This window comes from Electrophorus electricus, chromosome 21, assembly GCF_041902795.1.
Source record: "Electrophorus electricus isolate QZ-2024a chromosome 21, ASM4190279v1, whole genome shotgun sequence".
Taxonomy (NCBI): domain Eukaryota; kingdom Metazoa; phylum Chordata; class Actinopteri; order Gymnotiformes; family Gymnotidae; genus Electrophorus; species Electrophorus electricus.
The window spans coordinates 5,832,501-5,854,395 of NC_137517.1; the positions used below are offsets into that span (position 1 = coordinate 5,832,501).

The 21,895-nt window shown below is 43.2% G+C and overlaps 2 protein-coding genes across 2 annotated transcripts; both read left to right on the forward strand.

The window, feature by feature from the left end:
* Positions 1 to 4,976: 4,976 nt before the first annotated feature.
* LOC145652989 (uncharacterized) lies at positions 4,977 to 6,153 on the forward strand. Its single transcript, XM_081704863.1, has 3 exons — positions 4,977 to 5,136; positions 5,214 to 5,452; positions 5,941 to 6,153. The coding sequence occupies exons 1-3, from the start codon at positions 4,977 to 4,979 to the stop codon at positions 6,151 to 6,153; spliced, it is 612 nt and encodes a 203-aa protein (XP_081560989.1).
* A 4,104-nt stretch (positions 6,154 to 10,257) lies between these two features.
* On the forward strand, positions 10,258 to 17,983 carry slc34a2b (solute carrier family 34 member 2b). Its single transcript, XM_081704329.1, has 13 exons — positions 10,258 to 10,367; positions 11,081 to 11,138; positions 11,224 to 11,355; positions 11,461 to 11,589; positions 11,815 to 11,958; positions 12,172 to 12,283; positions 12,689 to 12,884; positions 13,454 to 13,549; positions 13,928 to 14,048; positions 14,771 to 14,938; positions 15,614 to 15,730; positions 16,072 to 16,196; positions 17,082 to 17,983. Exons 2-13 carry the CDS (start codon positions 11,084 to 11,086, stop codon positions 17,661 to 17,663), a joined length of 1,977 nt encoding a protein of 658 aa, XP_081560455.1. The 5' UTR covers positions 10,258 to 10,367; positions 11,081 to 11,083; the 3' UTR covers positions 17,664 to 17,983.
* The last annotated feature ends 3,912 nt before the right edge of the window (positions 17,984 to 21,895 follow it).

A 21,895-nucleotide genomic window follows, 5' to 3' on the forward strand; every position in this document is an offset into this window, starting at 1 on the left:
TACAATTTGACTTAATACAGATACAGTCTATACACGTTCAGTTAGACTTTATACAGGTACAGTCTATACAGATATACAGTTAGACTTTATACAGGTACAGTCCATACAAATATTCAGTTAGACTTTATACAGGTACAGTCCATACAGATATTCAGTTAGACTTTATACAGGTATAGTCTATACAGATATTCAGTTAGACTTTATACAGGTACAGTCCATACAGATATTCAGTTAGACGTTATACAGGTACAGTCCATACAGATATTCAGTTAGACTTTATACAGGTATAGTCTATACAGATATTCAGTTAGACTTTATACAGGTACAGTCTATATAGATATTCAGTTAGACTTTATACAGGTACAGTCTATACAGATATTCAGTTAGACGTTATACAGGTACAGTCTATACAGATATTCCGTTAGACTTTATACAGGTACAGTCTATACAGATATTCAGTTAGACTTTATACAGGTACAGTCCATACAGATATTCAGTTAGACTTTATACAGGTATAGTCTATACAGATATTCAGTTAGACGTTATACAGGTACAGTCTATACAGATATTCAGTTAGACGTTATACAGGTACAGTCTATACAGATATTCCGTTAGACTTTATACAGGTACAGTCTATACAGATATTCAGTTAGACTTTATACAGGTACAGTCCATACAGATATTCAGTTAGACTTTATAGCATATCTTAGAGCATTTCTGTCAGCTGACCTCAACTCTTCATTAATGGTCTGTTTCTAGCCATTATGTTTCTAGCAGAGGGGCACAGAGGAGGGACTGCCACATTGTGCATAGCAACAGTTTACGATGAACAGTTTACCTGGAAAATGCATAAGACAGGTGTAACCAATAACTTGACATGTAAGTCTAGACAAAAGACAGGTGTTTCTACTGAAGTAGGTGAGGGGTGTATTTTGATAACATATTCCTTTACAGTTTAAAATTTTTAGCTATATAGCCACCTAAAATAGCAACAATAGAATATTCAGTTATGACTGTCAATATTAACTGTAAGTTAACATGCATTAAACATTTTAGGTAAACAAAAATTTGTAACAATGAATATGTATGCTATGCATGTATCTATGTCAGTCACTGTGTTCTATATGCTGCTCGACCAGAGTGCCAGCGTGAGCTGTCACACACAGTTGAGTTCCAAAGGGCGTAGGTCATAGGTCAGATGTTTCCAGGTAATCAGCATATTAAAAGCCCCATCACCTCCATGAAAACACGTTTAGCGTTAAATGTCAAGCATCAAAAAAATCAACATTACCTGCAGTTAATCAGCAAGCACGAATAACAGCATAATTTCAGAATTTCAGCTATAAGCATTTAATGTATTTTCAATCGCACAAAGTTGATACTGAGATTCTTTCTTTGACGTAAAATAGTATAGCTATGGAAGTGTGGAAATATGCAATATGTGTGTATGTATTTGTGTTTTGTGACCATTATGTAAATAGTTATCATGAAGTAAAAAATAAGCAATTTTTTAAAAATATAGTCATTGTGTTCTTATAAAAAACAATACACACATATATTTTATTTCAGTAAAATTCATTTTGCTATATTACTGACATATTTCTACTATAAAACCGAGAAGAAGAGCCCAGTGCACCCATACTGGTCTGTGAGGTAGAACGTTTGCAGAAGTTCAAATGTAAAAACTGATTATTTGAACTGATCTGACTGATCAGACACATGTGGAACACAAGTGAACACCAGGCACCCAGGCGGTGTGAAACATTCTGATATAGTTCATAGGTGATCCTTTATGGTTGTGTGGAAGTAACATTCTGACTCAGTAATTCACTTTATACCAGAGGACTCTGCTCCACAACTTATGATCTGTAACAAATTTTCTTTATCTACTATATAACGCTCCAGTGACATGTGTATGAAGAGAAAATGTCCCGTTATAAACCCGGTGCCCTTCTGCACCAACACCCGCAAAACATGCAAGCTCTCCCTTGCTGAGTAGCAAGAGATACAAGAGATACCGGTGAAATAAATCTGCATCACTGTGTGGTGGCTCTGCTACGTCTCCAGCTCCGCCTGTCCGGAGTATTAAGACCTGTTACCAGATCCGGTCTCGTAATCTGCATCGCTTTTTAGCAGCCTTCCACGGCTCAGCGTGGCATAGCTTTGTGCTGACATCTGTAGATTCTGATTGCGAATGACTCCCAATGACAGGGTGTTTGGCTGACCTCCCCGGCCTTATGATGTATGCGCCTCGCATTAGCGTTGTTCATAATCTCAAGGTCGTCTGTCAGGCGTCAGGGAATGTCCATGATACTGAGCGGTACAGGGTTGCGATTCCTGGCAAGATTGCGGGTCACGAGGCTTAAGATGATGACCCCGGGGAGCAGGTCAGAGGGAGTCCTGAGGGTGCTGTCATTACAGTTCTACCCAGCGAAGGTCTGGGAAAACACAGTAGTGAGTTTACTGGCAACACCAGGAATGAGTCCAGGAATGAGAAGTAAATGGATCACATGGGGGAAGAACAGAGAGAGGGTGGACCACACGGGGCAAGAAGGGGACTAGAGGCAGGAGAATCAGAAGACCTTCGAAAGAACAAGTCTGATCAGGTTCCAACTTGTCCTCTGCTCCTTAAAGCCCAGATGGAACATGAGTACAGAGTGCAGGTTTCTGCATCGATTACCCAAGGAAAGCTGTGAGAAACTGGTATGTTTGGTCATAGGGCAAGATGGCAACCAAAGTTCACTTGAACAAAAGGGTTTGTGAGTTGGTTTGGATTTTACCAGTAAACATTAGTAAAGGCTGGTCTGGGAACAGCAGTGAAGATTATATGAGAAGTAGTTCCTATATATTCTTTAAAAGCTCTATCAAAGTTATGTCCAAAATATGTGAGTTGGCCAGCGAGGTTAGAGGAGGACCTACAAACACTCGTAGACTGTTGCATGTACGTTTGCACTCCCAAAAATTCTCAAGCTAATCTCTTTGCATGCACGCATATTTCGAGATGTCATTTTTGAAACAAAGAGGTTTAGCAGGTGAACAGAGAGAGATGTAGCTGTGAAAACGCTTATTACACATGTGAATAGGTGGCAAGGTGTTGATTGTGGTCTTAACTCTGACAGGTGAGTATCGCCTAGAAATGAATGCACCACCAACACCTCAGTAATTTCCAGCACTTCTGTCGATTCTGTTATATTGTCTTAATTTCCTGTGTCTTTAATCTTAAATTGCAAAGCTATTTAATCACAGCTGCTTATTGTTTGCTTTCCTGTCCTTTTTTTGTGTGTTTGTGGTGTGAATTTTAGGTTGCAGGGATCTGTATTGGTATATATTACCACGGAAGGTGTCATTATTGCAAAGAGACATCTTTGCATCTGTACCAGACGAAATTAATCGAAGTAATAAACTTTTGCATTTTTTTAAATGTAACTATTTTAATTACACTGCTTTTATTGGTTTTATAATTAATGTCATGGTTTCCTCATGAATATTCATTAATGAATATCAGTACTGAAATATTTAAATATTTAAAAGCTCCCGTGTGTGCAGGAGCGGGTCAGGAGGTGTGGAGAAGGTATAGAGAGACGTCACCGCCCTCCAGACTGGCATAGAGAGACGTCACCGCCCTCCAGACGGGCATAGAGAGACGTCACCGCCCTCCAGACGGGTATAGAGAGACGTCACCGCCCTCCAGACTGGCATAGAGAGACGTCACTGCCCTCCAGACGGGTATAGAGAGACGTCACTGCCCTCCAGACGGGCATAGAGAGACGTCACCGCCCTCCAGACTGGGGCATAGAGAGACGTCACCGCCCTCCAGACTGGGGTATAGAGAGACGTCACCGCCCTCCAGACTGGGGCATAGAGAGACGTCACTGCCCTCCAGACGGGCATAAAGAGACGTCACTGCCCTCCAGACTGGGGCATAGAGAGACGTCACTGCCCTCAAGACAGGCATAGAGAGACGTCACTGCCCTCCAGACTGGGGCATAGAGAGACGTCACTGCCCTCCAGACGGGCATAGAGAGACATCACTGCCCTCCAGACTGGGGCATAGAGAGACGTCACTGCCCTCCAGACGGGCATAGAGAGACGTCACTGCCCTCCAGACTGGGATGATTAGGTTTGGTTCTTCAGAAGATCATTTTGAATTTTGGATATGTGCCAGAAGGTTGTTACAAAACCACCAAAATATTTACTGTTCATTAGTCGTTTTAAAAGCAATCAAGGTTTTTTGTTGTTGTTTGTTTGTTTGCTTGGTTAATGTTTTGTTATTTACATGTTATATTTTCATAACAATAACTATAAAATCTCTGACTAATCCAACGAATGATTACAAATATATATATATATATATAATAAGTTGGTTTGTTTTTTCTTGATCAATTAGGTTTTGTGGTTCAGTCCAAGACTTTAGTCAGCTGTTGTTAAGTTCTGAAATGCTGTAACACTTATCTGTGTTTCCACCTCATCCACACACTCTTAAACAACTGTGCAAATATAGCAGCTAAAGATGACACAATTAAATGGGGAAAGTGAAGACACGAGCATCACATGGCTGCGAGTAGTCATAAAAAAGGAAGAGGAAGATGAGGGAGATGAGGAAGAGCAGGGTGATGAATAGAGGCGGCACTGGGCACATTTGAACTCTGAATATGGCTCTTTGCCTGTGTACAAGTGCAAACGCAATCTGAACATTTTTAGTTACAGGAGAGAACCTGTGGAATGTGGACATTTGTTAATGAAATAAGCAATTTCATAAAATGTCATATAATTCAACTGCTCTGTCACAGCCTGATGCTAAGTGGGTTTTTTTTGTTTGTTTTGTTTTTTGCTGTCTACAATCTCAGCCTGCTTAATTTGCTCCTTAAAGATTTTGTCTTTTGTGTCTTGTCATTGAATTTTGTTCCCTGTAAGCCATTAGATGGAGTTGTGTTTGTGTTTCTCTTTGTAACTGAATTTGTAACCAGCACCAAGCAATGATACCCAAGAGGGGAAAAGTGTGTCAAGCCTGGCTTGAACCATCAAATAAGGAGAGCGAAGGAGAGTATATTAACGAAGAGTATGAATCAAAAGAGAAGCCGCCGTCACGACAGAGGTTTCAGACGGGCGAAAATTCCCACTTCTGCCCTCAGCATGGTACGTGTTTTGCGCGGGCTGCAAAACTGAAGAGCCACTGGAGAGAAATCTTCTCAGTGTTCGCGGTGTGGGAAGAGTTCCTCACAGCTTGCCCAGATGCAAGAACACCCAGCGAGTTCACACTGGAGAAAGGCCATATCGTTGCGCTCATTGTGGGAAGAGTTTTGCAGTAGCTAGAACCTTGAAAGCACATCAGAGAGTTCACACTGGAGATAAACCTTGTAAATGTTCTCAGTGTGGGAACAGTGTCTCACTTGGTTCATTGCAAGATCACATCAAGGTTCACACAGGAGAAAGAAACATATTTTTGTTCTCAGTGTGGGAAGAGTTTTTCAGCATCTAAACTATTACGATACATAAAAGTCCACACAGGGGGGAAAAAACATTTTTGATGTTCCCGGCATGAAAAGGGCTTGGCATCCACCACACATCCCAAGGAACATCAAAGAGGTCACTCAGGCCATTTTTGTGTTCCCTGTGTGGCAAAAGTTTTGCTAAAACCTTAAAAATCCACCAAAGAATTCACATATTAGAAAAGCCTCATCATTGCACTTACTGTGAGAAACGTTTTGTGGAAGCTAAAAGTTCATAGAAATGCACCAGAGAGTTCATACTGGAGAGATCATACCAATCCTTGCGCAATTACTGCAGTAAAGACTTTTGCAAAAAGTCCAAGAGAGAATTCACACTGGAGAAAAACCGTATCCGTGCTCTCAGCGTCGGAAGAGTTTCTCATACCATGGTTCTTTGAAGAACCACAAAAGAATTGACGATGGAGAAAAAGCAGTGTGGAGAGAGTTTTAGAGTAGCTCGAGCCTTAAAAAAGCCACATTATGGTTCATGCGGGTGGAAAGCCGTACATCTCTCGCTGAATGTGGAAAAGCATTTGCTAAATTTGGGACAGTAAAAAACCACGGTAGAGTCCACACTAGAGAAAGACCATACCAGTGTTCCCGGTGTGGGAAGAGTTTTGCACAACTTGGCCAACTAAAACTTCACCAGAAAAGACACAGGTGAGAAAGTTTTGTTTTAGTGAGGAAATGTTATCAAAAATAATTGTAGTCACGGATGCCATTTCAGTTTTGACAGGCTTGTTGGGTCATTCCTGTGTTCAGATTGTCAGCTGATGTTCAATTGTGTCTTTTTATCATGATTAACGACAGAACCAGTTTCAGGTCACACACCTGATGACAGTGTTTAAGTGAGCTACTTGTGGCTTATATTTTGAAAGCATTAACTGATGTTGCAATGGAGCACAGTCATGAAACGCTTATGTCTGTATGGCTATGCTGCAGAATGTAAACCGTATAAAATTGCTGTGTTTTCCTTGAAAATGGTTGGAAAAATGTACATATTAAACGCATGAACACTTTGGCACAGTCTTCAGGCAGAACCTCTGATCTGCTATTTGGCGTTTAGGCGTGGTGCGGATTGACTTTAAGACGAATTCGTCCAGTTTTGTAGGAATCCACATTTCCTCTTTGTTCTGTTCATGGGTCTGTTCCTTAGTAGCTGAATGAAAGGGGAAAATGTATAAATAACCCTTTATTTTCTCCTGCAAAAAGTGCAAAAAGCCAAGGATTATCAGAAAGATCTCGGTAGGACAAATCTCTCTCGCTAGGAGTTCCTTTCCAGTTTCTAAGAATGGTTATGGATGGTTATGAATGGTTATGGATGGTTATGGATGTTATGGATGGTTATGAATGGTTATGGATGTTATGGATGTTATGAATGGTTATGGATGGTTATGAATGGTCATGGATGGTTATGAATGGTTATGAATGGTTATGGATATTATGGATGTTATGGATGTTATGGATGGTTATGGGTGGTTATGGATGGTTATGAATGTTATGGATGGTTATGGATGTTATGAATGGTTATTGATGGTTATGGATGTTATAAAGGTCTTCTGCGTGGTGCACTATGACGTAGAGATTCATAGCTTCACAGCTGTGCGGTGATTAAGCATTATGCTTAGAAAGAAGAAAAGAAGTCGCAAGTCATCAGTGTAAACGTGTACTTAAATACACCTTAGATACAAATAAAACATCTTTATTGTATTGGTGACTATACAAAACATGGGTTAATACTTAATCGGTCCTTAGATTTGTTTTTTCCATCAAATACATCACTTCTTCTTGTTAGGATCTCATCAGCTGCCCTTTATATTGTGAGAAAATTTCTAAGCAACAGTTGAAAGGGAACAAACGGATATTAAGCATGTTTTTTCCTCTATTAAGTTCCAGCGTTCAGAGTTACAAGGTTTCTCCGAGCCGCAGCAGCATCGCTTCGGGGAAACGGGCGTGAGACTTGCAGTGCTGTTGCACCTTCAGCGCTTTACGCCTATAATGACGTGATTCTAAAGCTCCGAAAGATGAGTTCTTTTCCCTCACATTCCTCACACTCCTACAAACAAGGACCAAAATATGAAACCCATGCTCATGAAACGGCGAGGTAAATGGCTGGTGGACTAATTAGTGACAGTGCGATCAAGTAATGATACGGTAGCCTGTAACCTTCAGACCATGAGAACTAAGGATAGTGTCATTTCCAGTGGCAAGCCATTTTAATGCTAACGGACATTGCATTGTATTAATAGCACTTTATTAATAACATATCAGTCTGCATTTCCGGTTGTTGCTCTGGAAGCCGTGGAGTTATGAAGGAGAGGGAACTTATATATACTTTAGAACCCAACGTAATGAATGAAAAGAGAGGTAGTATAAATTGTATTTTTTCAGTGTCGTACACAAGGCTCCCAAAGAAACAGACTGTGTCGGACAGAAGTCTTTCATCGGCCGTGCAAGCAAAGTGCTTGTGCCTTTTTGGTTCATTATTTTAGTAGAGAAGTACATAGTAGATAAGATGCAGTTAACAGCAGTGGTCATAAATGTGCCAATCACAAAGGAAGGAATACAAGAAACTTTAGCAATACCCAAGGTTGTCCCAGTGGTGATGGGTGCAACTGGGAATATGACTCCTAAGGTGGAGGAGTGACTCCGACAGATCCCAGGAATGACGACATTAATCTTAGTCCAGAGGAAGTGGAAATACTGCACCATCTTGAGTGGGAATAAAATTCACGATCACCTTCCAGAAAGGGAAGATGGGACTCTGATTTGCATATAAATCTCAGGAATGGCAGGTTTTTGTAGTAATTTTGCTCCTCTTTACTAACAGTGCCAAAGCGTTTGTATAAATGACATCATTCATACAGACTCTACAGATAACAGCAGCCCATCATCTTAGCACAGAACAGCGTAGTGCTGACTTCAGGCACACTGAAACACAGTTTGGACTCACAAAGCGAGCAGAGGCACCTCCTTAATGAACTGAAGCTGGGCAGAATCGATTGGACAAGGAAAAAAGACATCTAGATTGACACCTCTGGCAGCCCATATGAAGAGATGCACAACAGAGACAGATGTAGATGTAGAATAAACAGGAGGTGCTCCCATGAGAATATCCGAAGGGTTCCGTCCGTGGCAGGGCAACAACATAAGAACAGATCCACCAAAGCTGGACACTGAAAAGTTCCGGAAAGGCATATGGGAGAAGAAGGCAGCACACAACAATAACGTCCAGTGGCTAGAGAAGCTGAGAGCAGACCACAGCAACCTCCCTGAACAGGATCCAGTAACCATCACGATAGCAGATTCCAAGAAAGGGTACGAAGAACTGGTCAGCCCCATAAAGAACTGGTCAGCCCCAGGTCCTGACATGGTTCACGTCTATTGGCTGAAGTGGCTGACTGCACTCTGCCAGCTACTGGTGGATAACAAACCAGGCAGGACCCCAGTTGCAGGCTCTGCAAAGATGACCCATCCAGTGCAGTAGGGTGCAAGATGCCGGCAGGCAGAGCGTACGTCTCTGACCAGGAGAGTGCCGTCCTGGGAACCGCTGAGAGGTCTATTTTCCTATTGCATTTTTGCCATTTTGTCTGTGATTTGTTTCTGTGTTTCTGCAACTTTCTGTGTACTATGCAGTGTGGACATGTCCTTGGGATAACGAGGCACTATCAAATCAGTAGGGATAATTGTTTTACCATCTTTTGATTGAATTTTCATTTTTATAGTTCTGTTTTTACTTATAATACTTTACTTTAGTTATGTGATCCACTGGTCCTTACAACTAGCCATGGCAGTGAACAAAGCTATAAATAATATACGTAATACAATTTTGTATTTTGGTGTAACACTGTTTGTTGTTAGTAAAAAGTTCCTAAATCTCCCTATAGATAGCATTGCTGGCACAGTTGTATCTCTCTGGTTAACTGCTGATAAAGTTGATAAATGTAACTTTATTATTTTCTGTGATGTCACATCAGTTTGATTATACAACAGCATTAACTGGGATGAGAGGTGATCTATGTTATCTATGACCTCATATATTCCATATTGTCTTGACAAATATGACAGGACAAAAAAGTAAATAGCCAAAGAAAATTGCAACTTTGCCCATTTGCTAGGCCGACACTACATTCTTAAGGACGTTCAACACACACATTAACGTAATTACAGTACGAGGCTATGTGGGACTGACTAGTCTTTCTACGATGATGTCTGTGAAAATGTTTGTTGTAGTTCCCTGTGCTCCCAGCAGAGGGTCGACTTTTACAGACGCGGCGCGCACTGGTTCACCGGAGAGGCGCAGACATAAACAAACGAACGTATAATAAATAAATTAAGATTTATAATAATTAAATAAAATATTCAGAAAATCGATGTTGCCTTGATGTTGCCCAAAAATCTTCGCCCTAAACATTTCCACTCTTATCAAATTACAATTAATTGAGAATTATGTCCAAAGGTTGCAAATTGATAACTAACCTATATTCGGTTACTCCACGCGCATCTCCAATTAAATTACCTGTACAGTCTCATGTCAAGAACCTTTGAGCAGCGTGTGTGTGTGTGTGTGTGTGTGTGTGTGTGTGTGTGTGTGTGTGCGTGCGTGCGTGCGTGCGTGTGTGTGTGTGCATGCGTGTGTGCGTGCGTGTGTGTGTGTGTGTGTGTGTGTGTGTGCGTGCGTGCGTGTGTGTGTGTGCATGCGTGTGTGCGTGCGTGTGTGTGTGTGTGTGTGTGTGTGTGTGTCGCAGTAGGCTGTCTCCTGTGCCAGGTAAAGGTCTATAAAAGCGGTTCACATAGTTATACTCAACAGGTAGCTCAGGTGAGTTCTTCGCTTCGCTGCTCAAGCCTGGGCGGTCTACTGTACATCAAGCTTAACAGGTAAGTGAGTTCATGGACATTTAGCAGTTTGTTATGTGCGTTGTTAAATGGATATACGGACTCTCAGATTAATAAAACTGAACGGAACCCGCAGTTATCCGCTTCTCGCTTAAACAACCGTTAGCTTCACACTGCAATATCCCGGGAGACTGACTATGAATAGCCTGATGTTAGCTGCTCGTTTTAAAAATACGACATCGTGATGACATCGTGATGAGTGCTTAGATACTCCTGAGCAGTAACGAGGTTAGTATAGAGGGAACGTCATTTGTGTTCTGATAACTGTCTATAAGGTGGTGTAAGATGCGCGTTGGAGTAACAACGGGAACAGACTACACCTACTTAGGAAATACCCAGACATGCCTGTTAAATATAACCCTTGCAAATGTCTGAGAAATTGCGTACGATGTGCAGTACTCGGGGCATTTTGGCACAATCTTACAGTCAGGTGCGTAACATCGTACAGTCGCGCTACGGTTAAAGTGCGCATGTAGGGGTACAGCAGCCTAAAAACCTAAAAACAATGCTTAGACTGCAGCACAATAAAGCCTCCGTTCTTGAAATCTAAATAACGATAAACGTAGACTCCTTAAGATGTGGACTATTAAGATCAAAATGTCATTGGCGATTATGGGTTTTGACGTATTTTGCGCACTAAACTGTTAGGACCCATTTTAATCATCTTGCACAATCTCGTGTTTTCACAACTTTAGATAATGGCTCCACGGCCAGAGGACGGAAACGTCGCTTCTGTCCCGACGCCGGACTGTGGTGGGTGACCCTCAGCATCTTTGCCATGCGCGTTTGTTCTTTCCGCACGCATCTGATGTGTGTCTGCTTCCCTGAATATTCACAGAGACAACCACTCCATCCAAAGATGCTGCCGTGTTACCAGCGTATTCCACCGTCCCTCTTGTGACCAAGGACTCAGAATCAAACGACCCCTGGGACCTTCCCGAGCTCCAGGACACAGGGGTAAAATGGGCAGGTGAGCTGCAGGGCCAAGCCTTAAGCGCCACACAAAACCGCCAGAGCAGAAGGCTCTGAGTCTTTCATCATGTCTCGTGTCTGTCTGTTATTCGTGCCTGGACAGAACTGGACACCAAGGGGAAGGTTCTTCGAGTTGTAATCTCAGTGGCAAAGTTTGTTCTCCTGCTCGGCTTCCTTTATATGTTCGTTTGCTCGCTGGACATCCTGAGCTCTGCGTTTCAGCTTGTTGGAGGTAAGCCACTGGACCTGGTTGCTAACCCGCTTGTGTTATTACCAAGTTACATCACAATTAAAACAATAGGAAGCCAGTCAAAGAAAATGTATCGCACTATCTGTAGTAATTGTTCCCCAAGGCCTGTAGTTGAGGTGTAGACTTTTGAAACATTCTGCTCTGTTCAGTCGGCGCAGTTAACTGATTGTGTGTTAACCACGTGTGTGCGAATGTGCTTTGTCTTAGGAAAGGCAGCTGGAGATATCTTCCAGGACAACGTCGTGTTGTCTAACCCTGTGGCGGGGCTGGTAATTGGGGTACTGGTGACGGTCCTCGTGCAGAGCTCGAGCACCTCTTCATCCATTGTGGTCAGCATGGTATCTTCTGGATGTGAGTGCGCTGTTTGTCACACACGCATACAGTCACCACGTCTCCCTCATGATGAGTATCGGCCTGACATTTGATTGGTGGAACTCGGCCGGGCGTAGGGTCCAGTGGGACCGCTGCGGATAACTGTAGACGCGGGATCCGCCTGGTTGGGGTTGGCAGTATGGGTTGGTGCTGGTTGGGGTTGGCAGTAAGAGCGTTGGTTGGTGTTGGCAGTGCTGGAGGTGCAGTCTGCAGTGCCAATCATCATGGGCGCCAACATCGGCACCTCCGTGACCAACACTATTGTGGCCGTGATGCAGGCCGGGGACCGCAACGAGTTCCGCAGGTAAGCGCCGCGCTGCCGGCCGTTTTCCCCCAGAACGCTTCCCCAGATGGGTTAGGACTCTTCGGGAACCTCTGTGGTCCAGGAGCAGAATCGATGTTTCAGACAGTCCTTTTTAAGTCCCAGTTATGAATAAGTGGCTGTTTTTGTTTATATCTGTTGTAACAGACTTGATTCAACACAACACGGATGTTGGGAAAGAGGGAAAGGCAAGAACGTGTATTTAATTGGGTTCTTCAAGGCTGTGATGGAGAACCAGTGTTGCAACCTGGGAAAATTTAGCATATGTCAAATAGATCCGACAGCCAAAATTACACAGCAAACCTCTCGTATATTCCTAAGAATGACTTGTGTGCAAGTCTCCCGTTTTGTACCAAAAACTCACACGTGGCTGTGACTCTCCCTCAGAGCCTTCGCTGGCGCTACCGTGCATGACTTTTTCAACTGGCTGTCGGTTCTGGTGTTGCTACCGCTGGAGGTGGCCACGGGTGTGCTGTACAAGCTCACCAAACTGCTCATCGACTCTTTCCACATCCAGACGGGTCAGGATGCCCCGGACCTGCTGAAAGTCATCACTAAGCCACTCACCAAGAACATCATCGAGGTGGGGCCCACACCCGTGCTCCGAGCGGGAACGCCGGCCTCGGACAGTGGTTTCCCTTTCCGCGTATGTGATCGCACAAAGGGACTAGAACAGATCCAGGATCGGTTGTGAATGGGATGCAGGCTCAGGTCAGACTCGCGGCACTGAGGAGGCACTGGATCAGGATCAGTGTGGTTTAGCTCACAGTAACTCATGAGAATGGACTCTGGGACCCTTGTCCTGTATCTGGCCTATTTGAGAGGTTTATATGCACAGGAAAGGGTCCAGTGTAGGGAGAATAATATTTCTGTCCATGACTCATTAAACCAACCCAAACACATTTCCCAATAAGTCTGACTCCATGTTGGCTTGACGTGCTTGTGAGCTCCAAAACGTTCTTCCTCCACAGTGTGCGCTGACAGTAAGTCACAAACACTCCGAATTAGTAACTGACCTCAGAGCCAAACATGATTCACGCTGCATACTTTAGAGTCCCATGCTAGGGAGTGACATGTGTTTGCAGGGTACAGTGTGTGTTTGCGACACGCAAAATGTGCATGTGTGACGTGTAACATGTGTTTGCTGTGCAGCTGGACAGTTCTGTGATCAGTGACATTGCCATCGGTGACCCCAGCGCTCGGAACAAGAGTCTAATCAAAGTGTGGTGCAAAACAAAGGAATTATCGGTAAGGAAAGAGACAACACACAAAAAACCCCCACACAAATCTGTGGTTTCTTGGAATTGCTTTAAAAAGATTTACAATAAGTAAGGCATAAGGTTGGAATAGGTGGATTTTTCTACATAATCACTGCATTATCTACCTTTTTGTTAATATGTAATGGCCTTTATCCAGCAGTAAAATCACTCCTTAGGAATGTGGACCCACCACTGAGATAAATACGATTTACTTATAGTATGTACTTAAGCACTTAATATTGACCAGGTTGAATAGTGAATATTACACATGCTGACAGTACGTGAGATCGGACTACGCTGACGAAGAGATCGGATCACACCTGACAAATATTTGCGTTTCCTTATCATTTGTCTTTCGGTGTTCCAGACTCCGGAGAACATCACTATTCCTGGAGTAATCAACTGCACCACTGGGGCCCTCTGCTGGGCGGAGGGAAACCAGACGTGGATGCAGAAGAACATCACAACCACCATCAACCTAAAGAGATGTGAGTGGCCCGTCCCAGTCGGATTCAGGTGTTCAGAGGCGCCGCCGTGTATCATTTAGCACAAAGATCTGCTCCTCCAGACCCTCCCCCGCATGTGCACTTTGGATCCAAGCCCTTAAGCCACAAATTCCACCACAGTCTCTGATCCGAACACAATGAATTTCTTTCAGGACTGTATGATTCAGCAAACGTCTCCCCCCACCCTATATCCCTCTCCAGTCTACCTGCTCAATGGGACTATTCTTCTGCTTGGGTGGAACCACCTGGGGCCACCAAAGCAAAACAAAGAGAAGCAGCCAATCTGAGAGGAATGCTCCCGGTCTGGGGTCAAATTTGGCCAATTGGAAGGAACGTGCGGGTCAGTTGGTCTGCGCTTGGAATTGATGGTGAAATTCCAGCCTGGTTATTGTTCACTAGTCTTAGTGCCCTTTCAGAGAGTGGAAATTACTACCTGCCACAAAACAGCATCCATGGCACCTTACACTTCAAACCGCAGGGCTCACATGCTTGGCTTCCCCGCTCCCATTCCGCATGAATAAGATCCGATTTTGTAGCTGCCGTACTGCGTTTCGCACCGCGTTTTCCGGGACGTTCCAGGCCGACGCCGTGCGCTTCGCCGGGGACATCGTCGGCAACGCCGCTGCCTCCCATGGCACCACTGGATGACCTCTCCATGCACCGACTCACAGTTTCCCTAACAGTGCTGTAACTTGTGCTCCCAGGTGGTCACATCTTTGCGTGGACGGATCTGCCCGACCTGGCCGTGGGGCTGATCCTGCTGGCTCTCTCCCTGCTGGTTCTCTGTACCTGTCTCATCCTCATCGTCAAGCTGCTCAACTCCATGCTGAAGGGGCAGGTGGCCATCGCCATCAAGAAGGTGCTCAACACAGGTGAGGTCCACGGGATTCACTGCCGCCGCCAGGACCGGGAAAAGCGCGCCAGAAAGTTATGCACTTGGCGTGTCGGACGCGCACTTCCTGTTTAATCCAGACACTCCGCTCTATCGAGTCTGAGGTCGGGATTTTTTCCTGAATCCTCTTGCTGTCCTTGTCAGAGAATTCTGGGAGATATATGACATCCCTGGTATGCATCTTTGTTTTTTGTGTGCGTACGTGCGTGCATGTGTGTGTGTGTGCGCATTCTTGTGTAAGTGCCCTGTCATATGATAGTCAGTGCAGGCTCCTCCATCCTGCTGTCTGATGAGCAGAACAGGTATAGAAACTGCAGTCTGACGCTCGCTACGTCTGAGCACATGGCACGTTCTCGTGTGTGTGCACCCTCGAGGAGAGCTCAGGTACACTCCTCGCCTGAGCACGGGGGAATTCCTGTTAGGAGAAAATGCAAACGGTTCCTTTGTTTTCTCTGGTGACCTGAGAGCAAATCTTTTGCGCCACTTTTTGGCTGAGCCAAAAAGCACAGTCAACATGTACTAGATGCTAGTAGCACTTTCAACTTCATGTAATACTGAGCTCTGCACCTTCTGGGAAATGTGGCTCTGAATGTATTGCACTGCCTTGGGGGTGTGGGGAGGTGCTAACTGCGATGGATTCCTCTGTTGTATGCAGATTTTCCTTTCCCGTTCGGCTGGGTCACAGGCTACTTGGCCATCTTGGTGGGGGCGGGAATGACCTTCATCGTGCAGAGCAGCTCGGTCTTCACCTCAGCCATCACGCCTCTCGTTGGTGAGGACGAGCTGAAACACGCTGACCCATGGAGCAGCACAGTGATTGTGCACACAAGACAAGTGGCATCTTTATGCATTCTAGGACAAACAATAAGCCTTGCAAAATCAAAACAACACAAAACTGTAATGAGCTCATATACTAGGTATATAAGGGAGTTATATGACAGTATGCATCCAGCAGCAGTGTTATTGTGTTTTAGCATGTGCTACATATTGCAGTGTCTGTATTTCACTGCAGGGTTTGAGCTCATCTGAGTGTATATGTGTGTGTGTGTGTGTGTGTGTGTGTGTGTGTGTGTGTGTGTGTGTGTGTGTGTGTGTGTGTTCTCGTGAGCGCAGGTATCGGCGTGATCAGTATCGAGCGGGCTTACCCTCTCACTCTCGGCTCCAACATCGGCACGACAACGACGGCCATCCTCGCAGCCATGGCAAGCCCTGGAGAGAAACTGGCCAACTCACTGCAGGTGGTTGACACACACACACACACACACACACACACACACACACTCAGATGAGCACATACACACATATACACACACACACACACTCAGATGAGCACACACACACACACACACACTCAGATGAGCACACACACACACATACACACACACTCAGATGAGCACACACACACACACACACTCACTCAGATGAGCACACACACACACACACACTCAGATAAGCACACACACACACACACACTCAGATGAGCACACACACACACATACACACACACACAAACTCTCACAAACACAGACACACACACAGACACACACACACACACTCAGATGAGCACACACACACAGACACACACACACACACACACACTCAGATGAGCACACACACACACATACACACACATACACACACACACACACACACTCTCACGCACACAGACACACACACACACAGACACACACATACTCAGTTGAGCACACAAATAAAGTACTTTTTTCCACTGAAGAGCTCCTTCTTCAGAATGCACTCAAACAACCGTGAGTGCTGAATGTAGTAATAATAAAGAGTAAAGATAAAAATATATTTAAAAATCTGAGACAGGGCTTTAGTGTGATGGCACGTGGAGACTCTAACCTAGCGTAAAGATACGTTTCCATGGAGACAACAAAGCACTCCTGTAAGTCACTCTGGATAAAAGCGTATGCTAAATGATGTAAATGATCTAAATTATGCAAGTGATGTAAAGGGCTAACCCACAGCTGACGGAAAGATAACTTTTATCACATTGCTTAAAGTGACTAGCATTCTCCCTTATATGAGAAGGATTTAAAAAACAACAACACTACATGACAGTCTGTCCCTTCAGCGTGATACTCAGTCTCTTCTCCTTTCAGGTGGCGCTGTGCCATTTCTTCTTCAACATTTTCGGCATCCTCCTGTGGTTTCCCATCCCCATCACGCGCGTGCCCATCCGTCTAGCCAAGGCTCTGGGCAACTGCACGGCCAAGTACCGCTGGTTCGCCGTCGTCTATCTGATGCTGTGCTTCTTCATCATGCCCCTGACGATCCTGGGCCTGTCCATCGCAGGCTGGCAGGTGCTGGTGGCCGTGGGCGTGCCCGTGCTGGTGCTAGCCGCCTTCGTGGTGGCGGTGAACGTGATGCAGCCGCGTTGGCCGCGCTTCCTGCCGCCGGTCCTGCGCACCTGGGACTTCCTGCCACGGCCGCTGCACTCCCTGGCGCCGTGGGACGCCGCGGTGAGCCGGGCGACGGGTTTCTGTACGCGCCGCTGCCGCCGGTGCTGCCGCCGGTGCTGCCGGTGCTGCCGGTGCTGCCGGTCGGGGGTGGCGGAGGAGGAGGGGGGTGCCGCAGACGTTGCCGCGGAGAAGAAGGCGGACCTGGAGATGTACGACAACCCGGCGCTTTCTGTGGAGGACGAGAAGGGCCACGTTCAGACGGTGTCGCGAACGCATTTGTAGCGGGTGATATAGCCCCCGGGCATTGTGGGTAGGACTGGTTATGTTGCATAATTTAAGGTTTGCCGTGCTGAAAGAGACTGCAAGCAGTCTGGCGCACTGCAGCCATATGTGATGCAAAAAGAAAGATGAGGCAAAGGGGTTCTTAAGAGAACCATCATAATATAGAACCATCCTCACATAGAACCATCATAATATAGAACCATCCTCACATAGAACTATCATAATATAGAACCATCCTCACATAGAACCATTATAATATAGAACCATCCTCACATAGAACTATCATAATATAGAACCATCCTCACATAGAACCATTATAATATAGAACCATCCTCACATAGAACCATCATAATATAGAACCATCCTCACATAGAACCATCATAATATAGAACCATCCTCACATAGAACCATTATAATATAGAACCATCCTCACATAGAACCATTATAATATAGAACCATCCTCACATAGAACCATTATAATATAGAACCATCCTCACATAGAACCATCATAATATAGAACCATCCTCACATAGAACCATCATAATATAGAACCATCCTCACATAGAACCATCATAATATAGAACCATCCTCACATAGAACCATTATAATATAGAACCATCCTCACATAGAACCATCATAATATAGAACCATCCTCACATAGAACTATCATAATATAGAACCATCCTCACATAGAACCATTATAATATAGAACCATCCTCACATAGAACTATCATAATATAGAACCATCCTCACATAGAACCATCATAATATAGAACCATCCTCACATAGAACCATTATAATATAGAACCATCCTCACATAGAACCATCATTATATAGAACCATCCTCACACAAAACCATCATTATATAGAACCATCCTCACATAGAATCATTATATAGAACCATCCTCACATAGAATCATTATATAGAACCATCCTCACACAAAACCATCATTATATAGAACCATCCTCACACAAAACCATCATTATATAGAACCATCCTCACACAAAACCATCATTATATAGAACCATCCTCACATAGAATCATTATATAGAACCATCCTCACATAGAATCATTATATAGAACCATCCTCACATAGAATCATTATATAGAACCATCCTCACATAGAATCATTATATAGAACCATCCTCACATAGAATCATACTCACACACTGTGCACTACTGCTTCAAAGGGTTCCATCCGACCTGAGAAACCAAAACCATCCCTTCTGTTTCCAAACTTTATTATCTCCCTGTGCTTTCTCTCCTCCAGACTGGTCTTGCTGTTATAACTTTGGTATCATGCCAGTGTGTCAGTGGGCAATACAACATGAAAATAGAGACAGCCTACCTAATTTCTCATGAAATGTAACACTTAAATATGTACTGTTTAAAACTATTTAAAGAGTTCTATTTTTAAATATTTGTACAAATATATATATATATATGTATGTATATATATATATATATATATATATATATATATATATATATATATATATATATATATATATATATAATTTTAAACAGTAGTTAATATGAACACTCCAGGGCAAAAACCAAAAATCGCATAAAATGGTCTTTAAATGGTTTCGACAGCAAATTTCGAACACAAAGACATGTGTTTTATATCAAAATATTTAAATCTTTTCATGATTTTATCTTTGTTTACTTATTGTGTGTAATTGAATTTCCCAGTTTCCAGCTTTTCCCCCCACAATTCACTGCGGTTACGAGCGAGCAGCAGTGCATGTCTCAGCAGGGCTTTCTGTTAGGTCTTTTGTCTGGCCAGTGATTTGTTGTTAGGACCATTTCATTTTGGGTTTGGTCCATTTTTTTTGCCCAGGAGTGTAGATTCTCTTTTTGTAGATTTCATAAATGAAGGGACTGTTAAGATGATTATGAAATATTACTTTCAAAGACATGTGACCTCTGGACAAGGATCATTCCAGAATGTCTGTATGTATATAAGGGATTCATGGAAGTTAGGACTGTAAAATATTGCCTGTAAATAAATATTTAAAACAAGTAAAATTATGTAAACAGTTATTAATATATATATATATATATATATATATATATATATATATATATATATATATATATATATATATATATATATATATAATTTTTTAATTTTTTTTAATTTTTTTTATTTATTTATTTATTTATTTGTGGGTGTGTGTGTGGGTGTAAAACTGGGATTACCGATCTCTGAGTTGTAAAGGAGTGGATATAGTCACGAGCACATGCCTTGTAGAAGGGGTGGGTTAGATATAATGCTACTATTCATGATGAGCTGATTGGTATTACCGTTTAAAACATAATTTAAACATTTTTTTATTATTATAATTTAAAAAACAGTTAAATGTTTTGAACTACTGATTCTAAATATTTCAGGTTTTGACATTTTGTTTACACTTTTGACTGTATATAGGCCACCTGGCCATAACACTATAAACGTATACCTGCCTGAGTGTTTATCCAGTCCTTTTGGGCATATTTGTAGATGATTTAATACTCTTATGGAGATAGAAAGCAAGGCTTTGAAGGAAACTACAAAGGAGAATACTACAACATCAGTTCAGCCAGAGAGCTATTCATTATTACAGCGAGGGTGCATAATCATTTTAAGCTTAAACACAAAAGTGTTCTCAAACTTGGCATCACAAGGTCTGGTGGCGCAGCATGACTGAAGTTCACTATTCCCCCCAATCTTCCATCTTTTTTTTTCAGGTATGTGGGAAAAAATGAAAAGGGACTCTTATCTGTTCTTCACTGACACCACTTCCAAAATAAATGGAAAAACGTTACAACGAAAGAGACATGACTTATTGCTTTGGACTAGGGTTACTGATTCAGGTTTATTGCCTACGTGGGAGTTTCTTAACAGGGAGAACACAAACAGTCCCTGCATCGTCCCGCTAATAATTTCATGTCTTATCGGGCGCTTGTATGAGCCCAGCTCTGGCTGAACACGCCGTCCTGCACAGCTCTTTGAAGTGGGCTGCCTTTATGACAGACCTATCAGCACGTATCTGATGTCCTGCGAAGTGCTTTTTTTTCCAGCAGAGAACTTTGCACTGCCTGAGAACAACAGAAGGCAACAATCCCTGTTGAAGGTCCGAGCACAGGGACAATAGATCAGAGTGGAGGTGTAGAGGTCTCTCTAGCAGCAGGTGGAGGGGGACTTTTAAGCATGTATGCTCTACCCGTGGTCACACCAGAGGAGTTCCACATGGGTACCAGTGCTCCTATAACGGGCCTTCAGAGTACTGGAGGGTAGATCGGCAGTAGAGATCTAACTACAAAATTTTGCCATAAACGTCTGCTGCTAAAATGTACATTGATTTCTTTATTTTGACAACAAATGTTTTTCCTGCTTTTAGAAATTTCACAGCTTGTATGCCAGTCTGCTCACCATGATAAGTTGCAGACGCCATTTCATTTTTAAATAAAACAACTTTATCTTAATTGTTTTAATAGAAAAACTGTAATGGGAGAGCCTGAGTTTACCAAGTCAAGCCAGTCCACCACGAGGCATTCCAAAGACATAAGAGACACCCGCCGATTTATTTGAAGGCAGAAGTAATGATGTTGTTTCTGCAGCTAAGTCTCTTCAGCAAAGACAACTTGATGTTAATTACTTTGGACTTTGACACGTTAGCAGTGGAATTACTAAAAGCCAGTTTAAAAATGACTGAGTTGCCTGGGGTGACATGTTAGTTAATGATGCTCATTACGTTTTACTGCTGATTCAGGAATAATATTATGACGGTGTTATAACTGAAAAAAAAAAACACTGGAAAGCTTAGTTTCTGCACACTGAAAAATCAGTTCAAGAATCTAAATCAATCCATAAGTATTTATATAGCGCTTTTTACAGCAGATGTTGTCACAAAGCAGCTTTACAAATGTCCGAGTCCAAGCCCCCAGTGATCAAAGGACGACAATGGCGAGGAAGAACTCTGGCCTCCACTAGACCTCCGATCCGACCCATGAAGGACCTCGACAGCTCACTGCTCAGCGTGACTCACTTGTATGAGAAATAACAAATGTAACTTCCTTTCAGCTTTGTCATCATTCCTACAAGGTCAGTATGTGACTTGTGACTCTGAGGTTCATTTTTATCAAAGCTGACATTACAGTCGACCTGATTTTTTCAGGTCAAACTCAATTAGTGTCATAAACTCCAAGCTTCTGTTTCAGCCCACAGTGAGATGGATAGACCAAT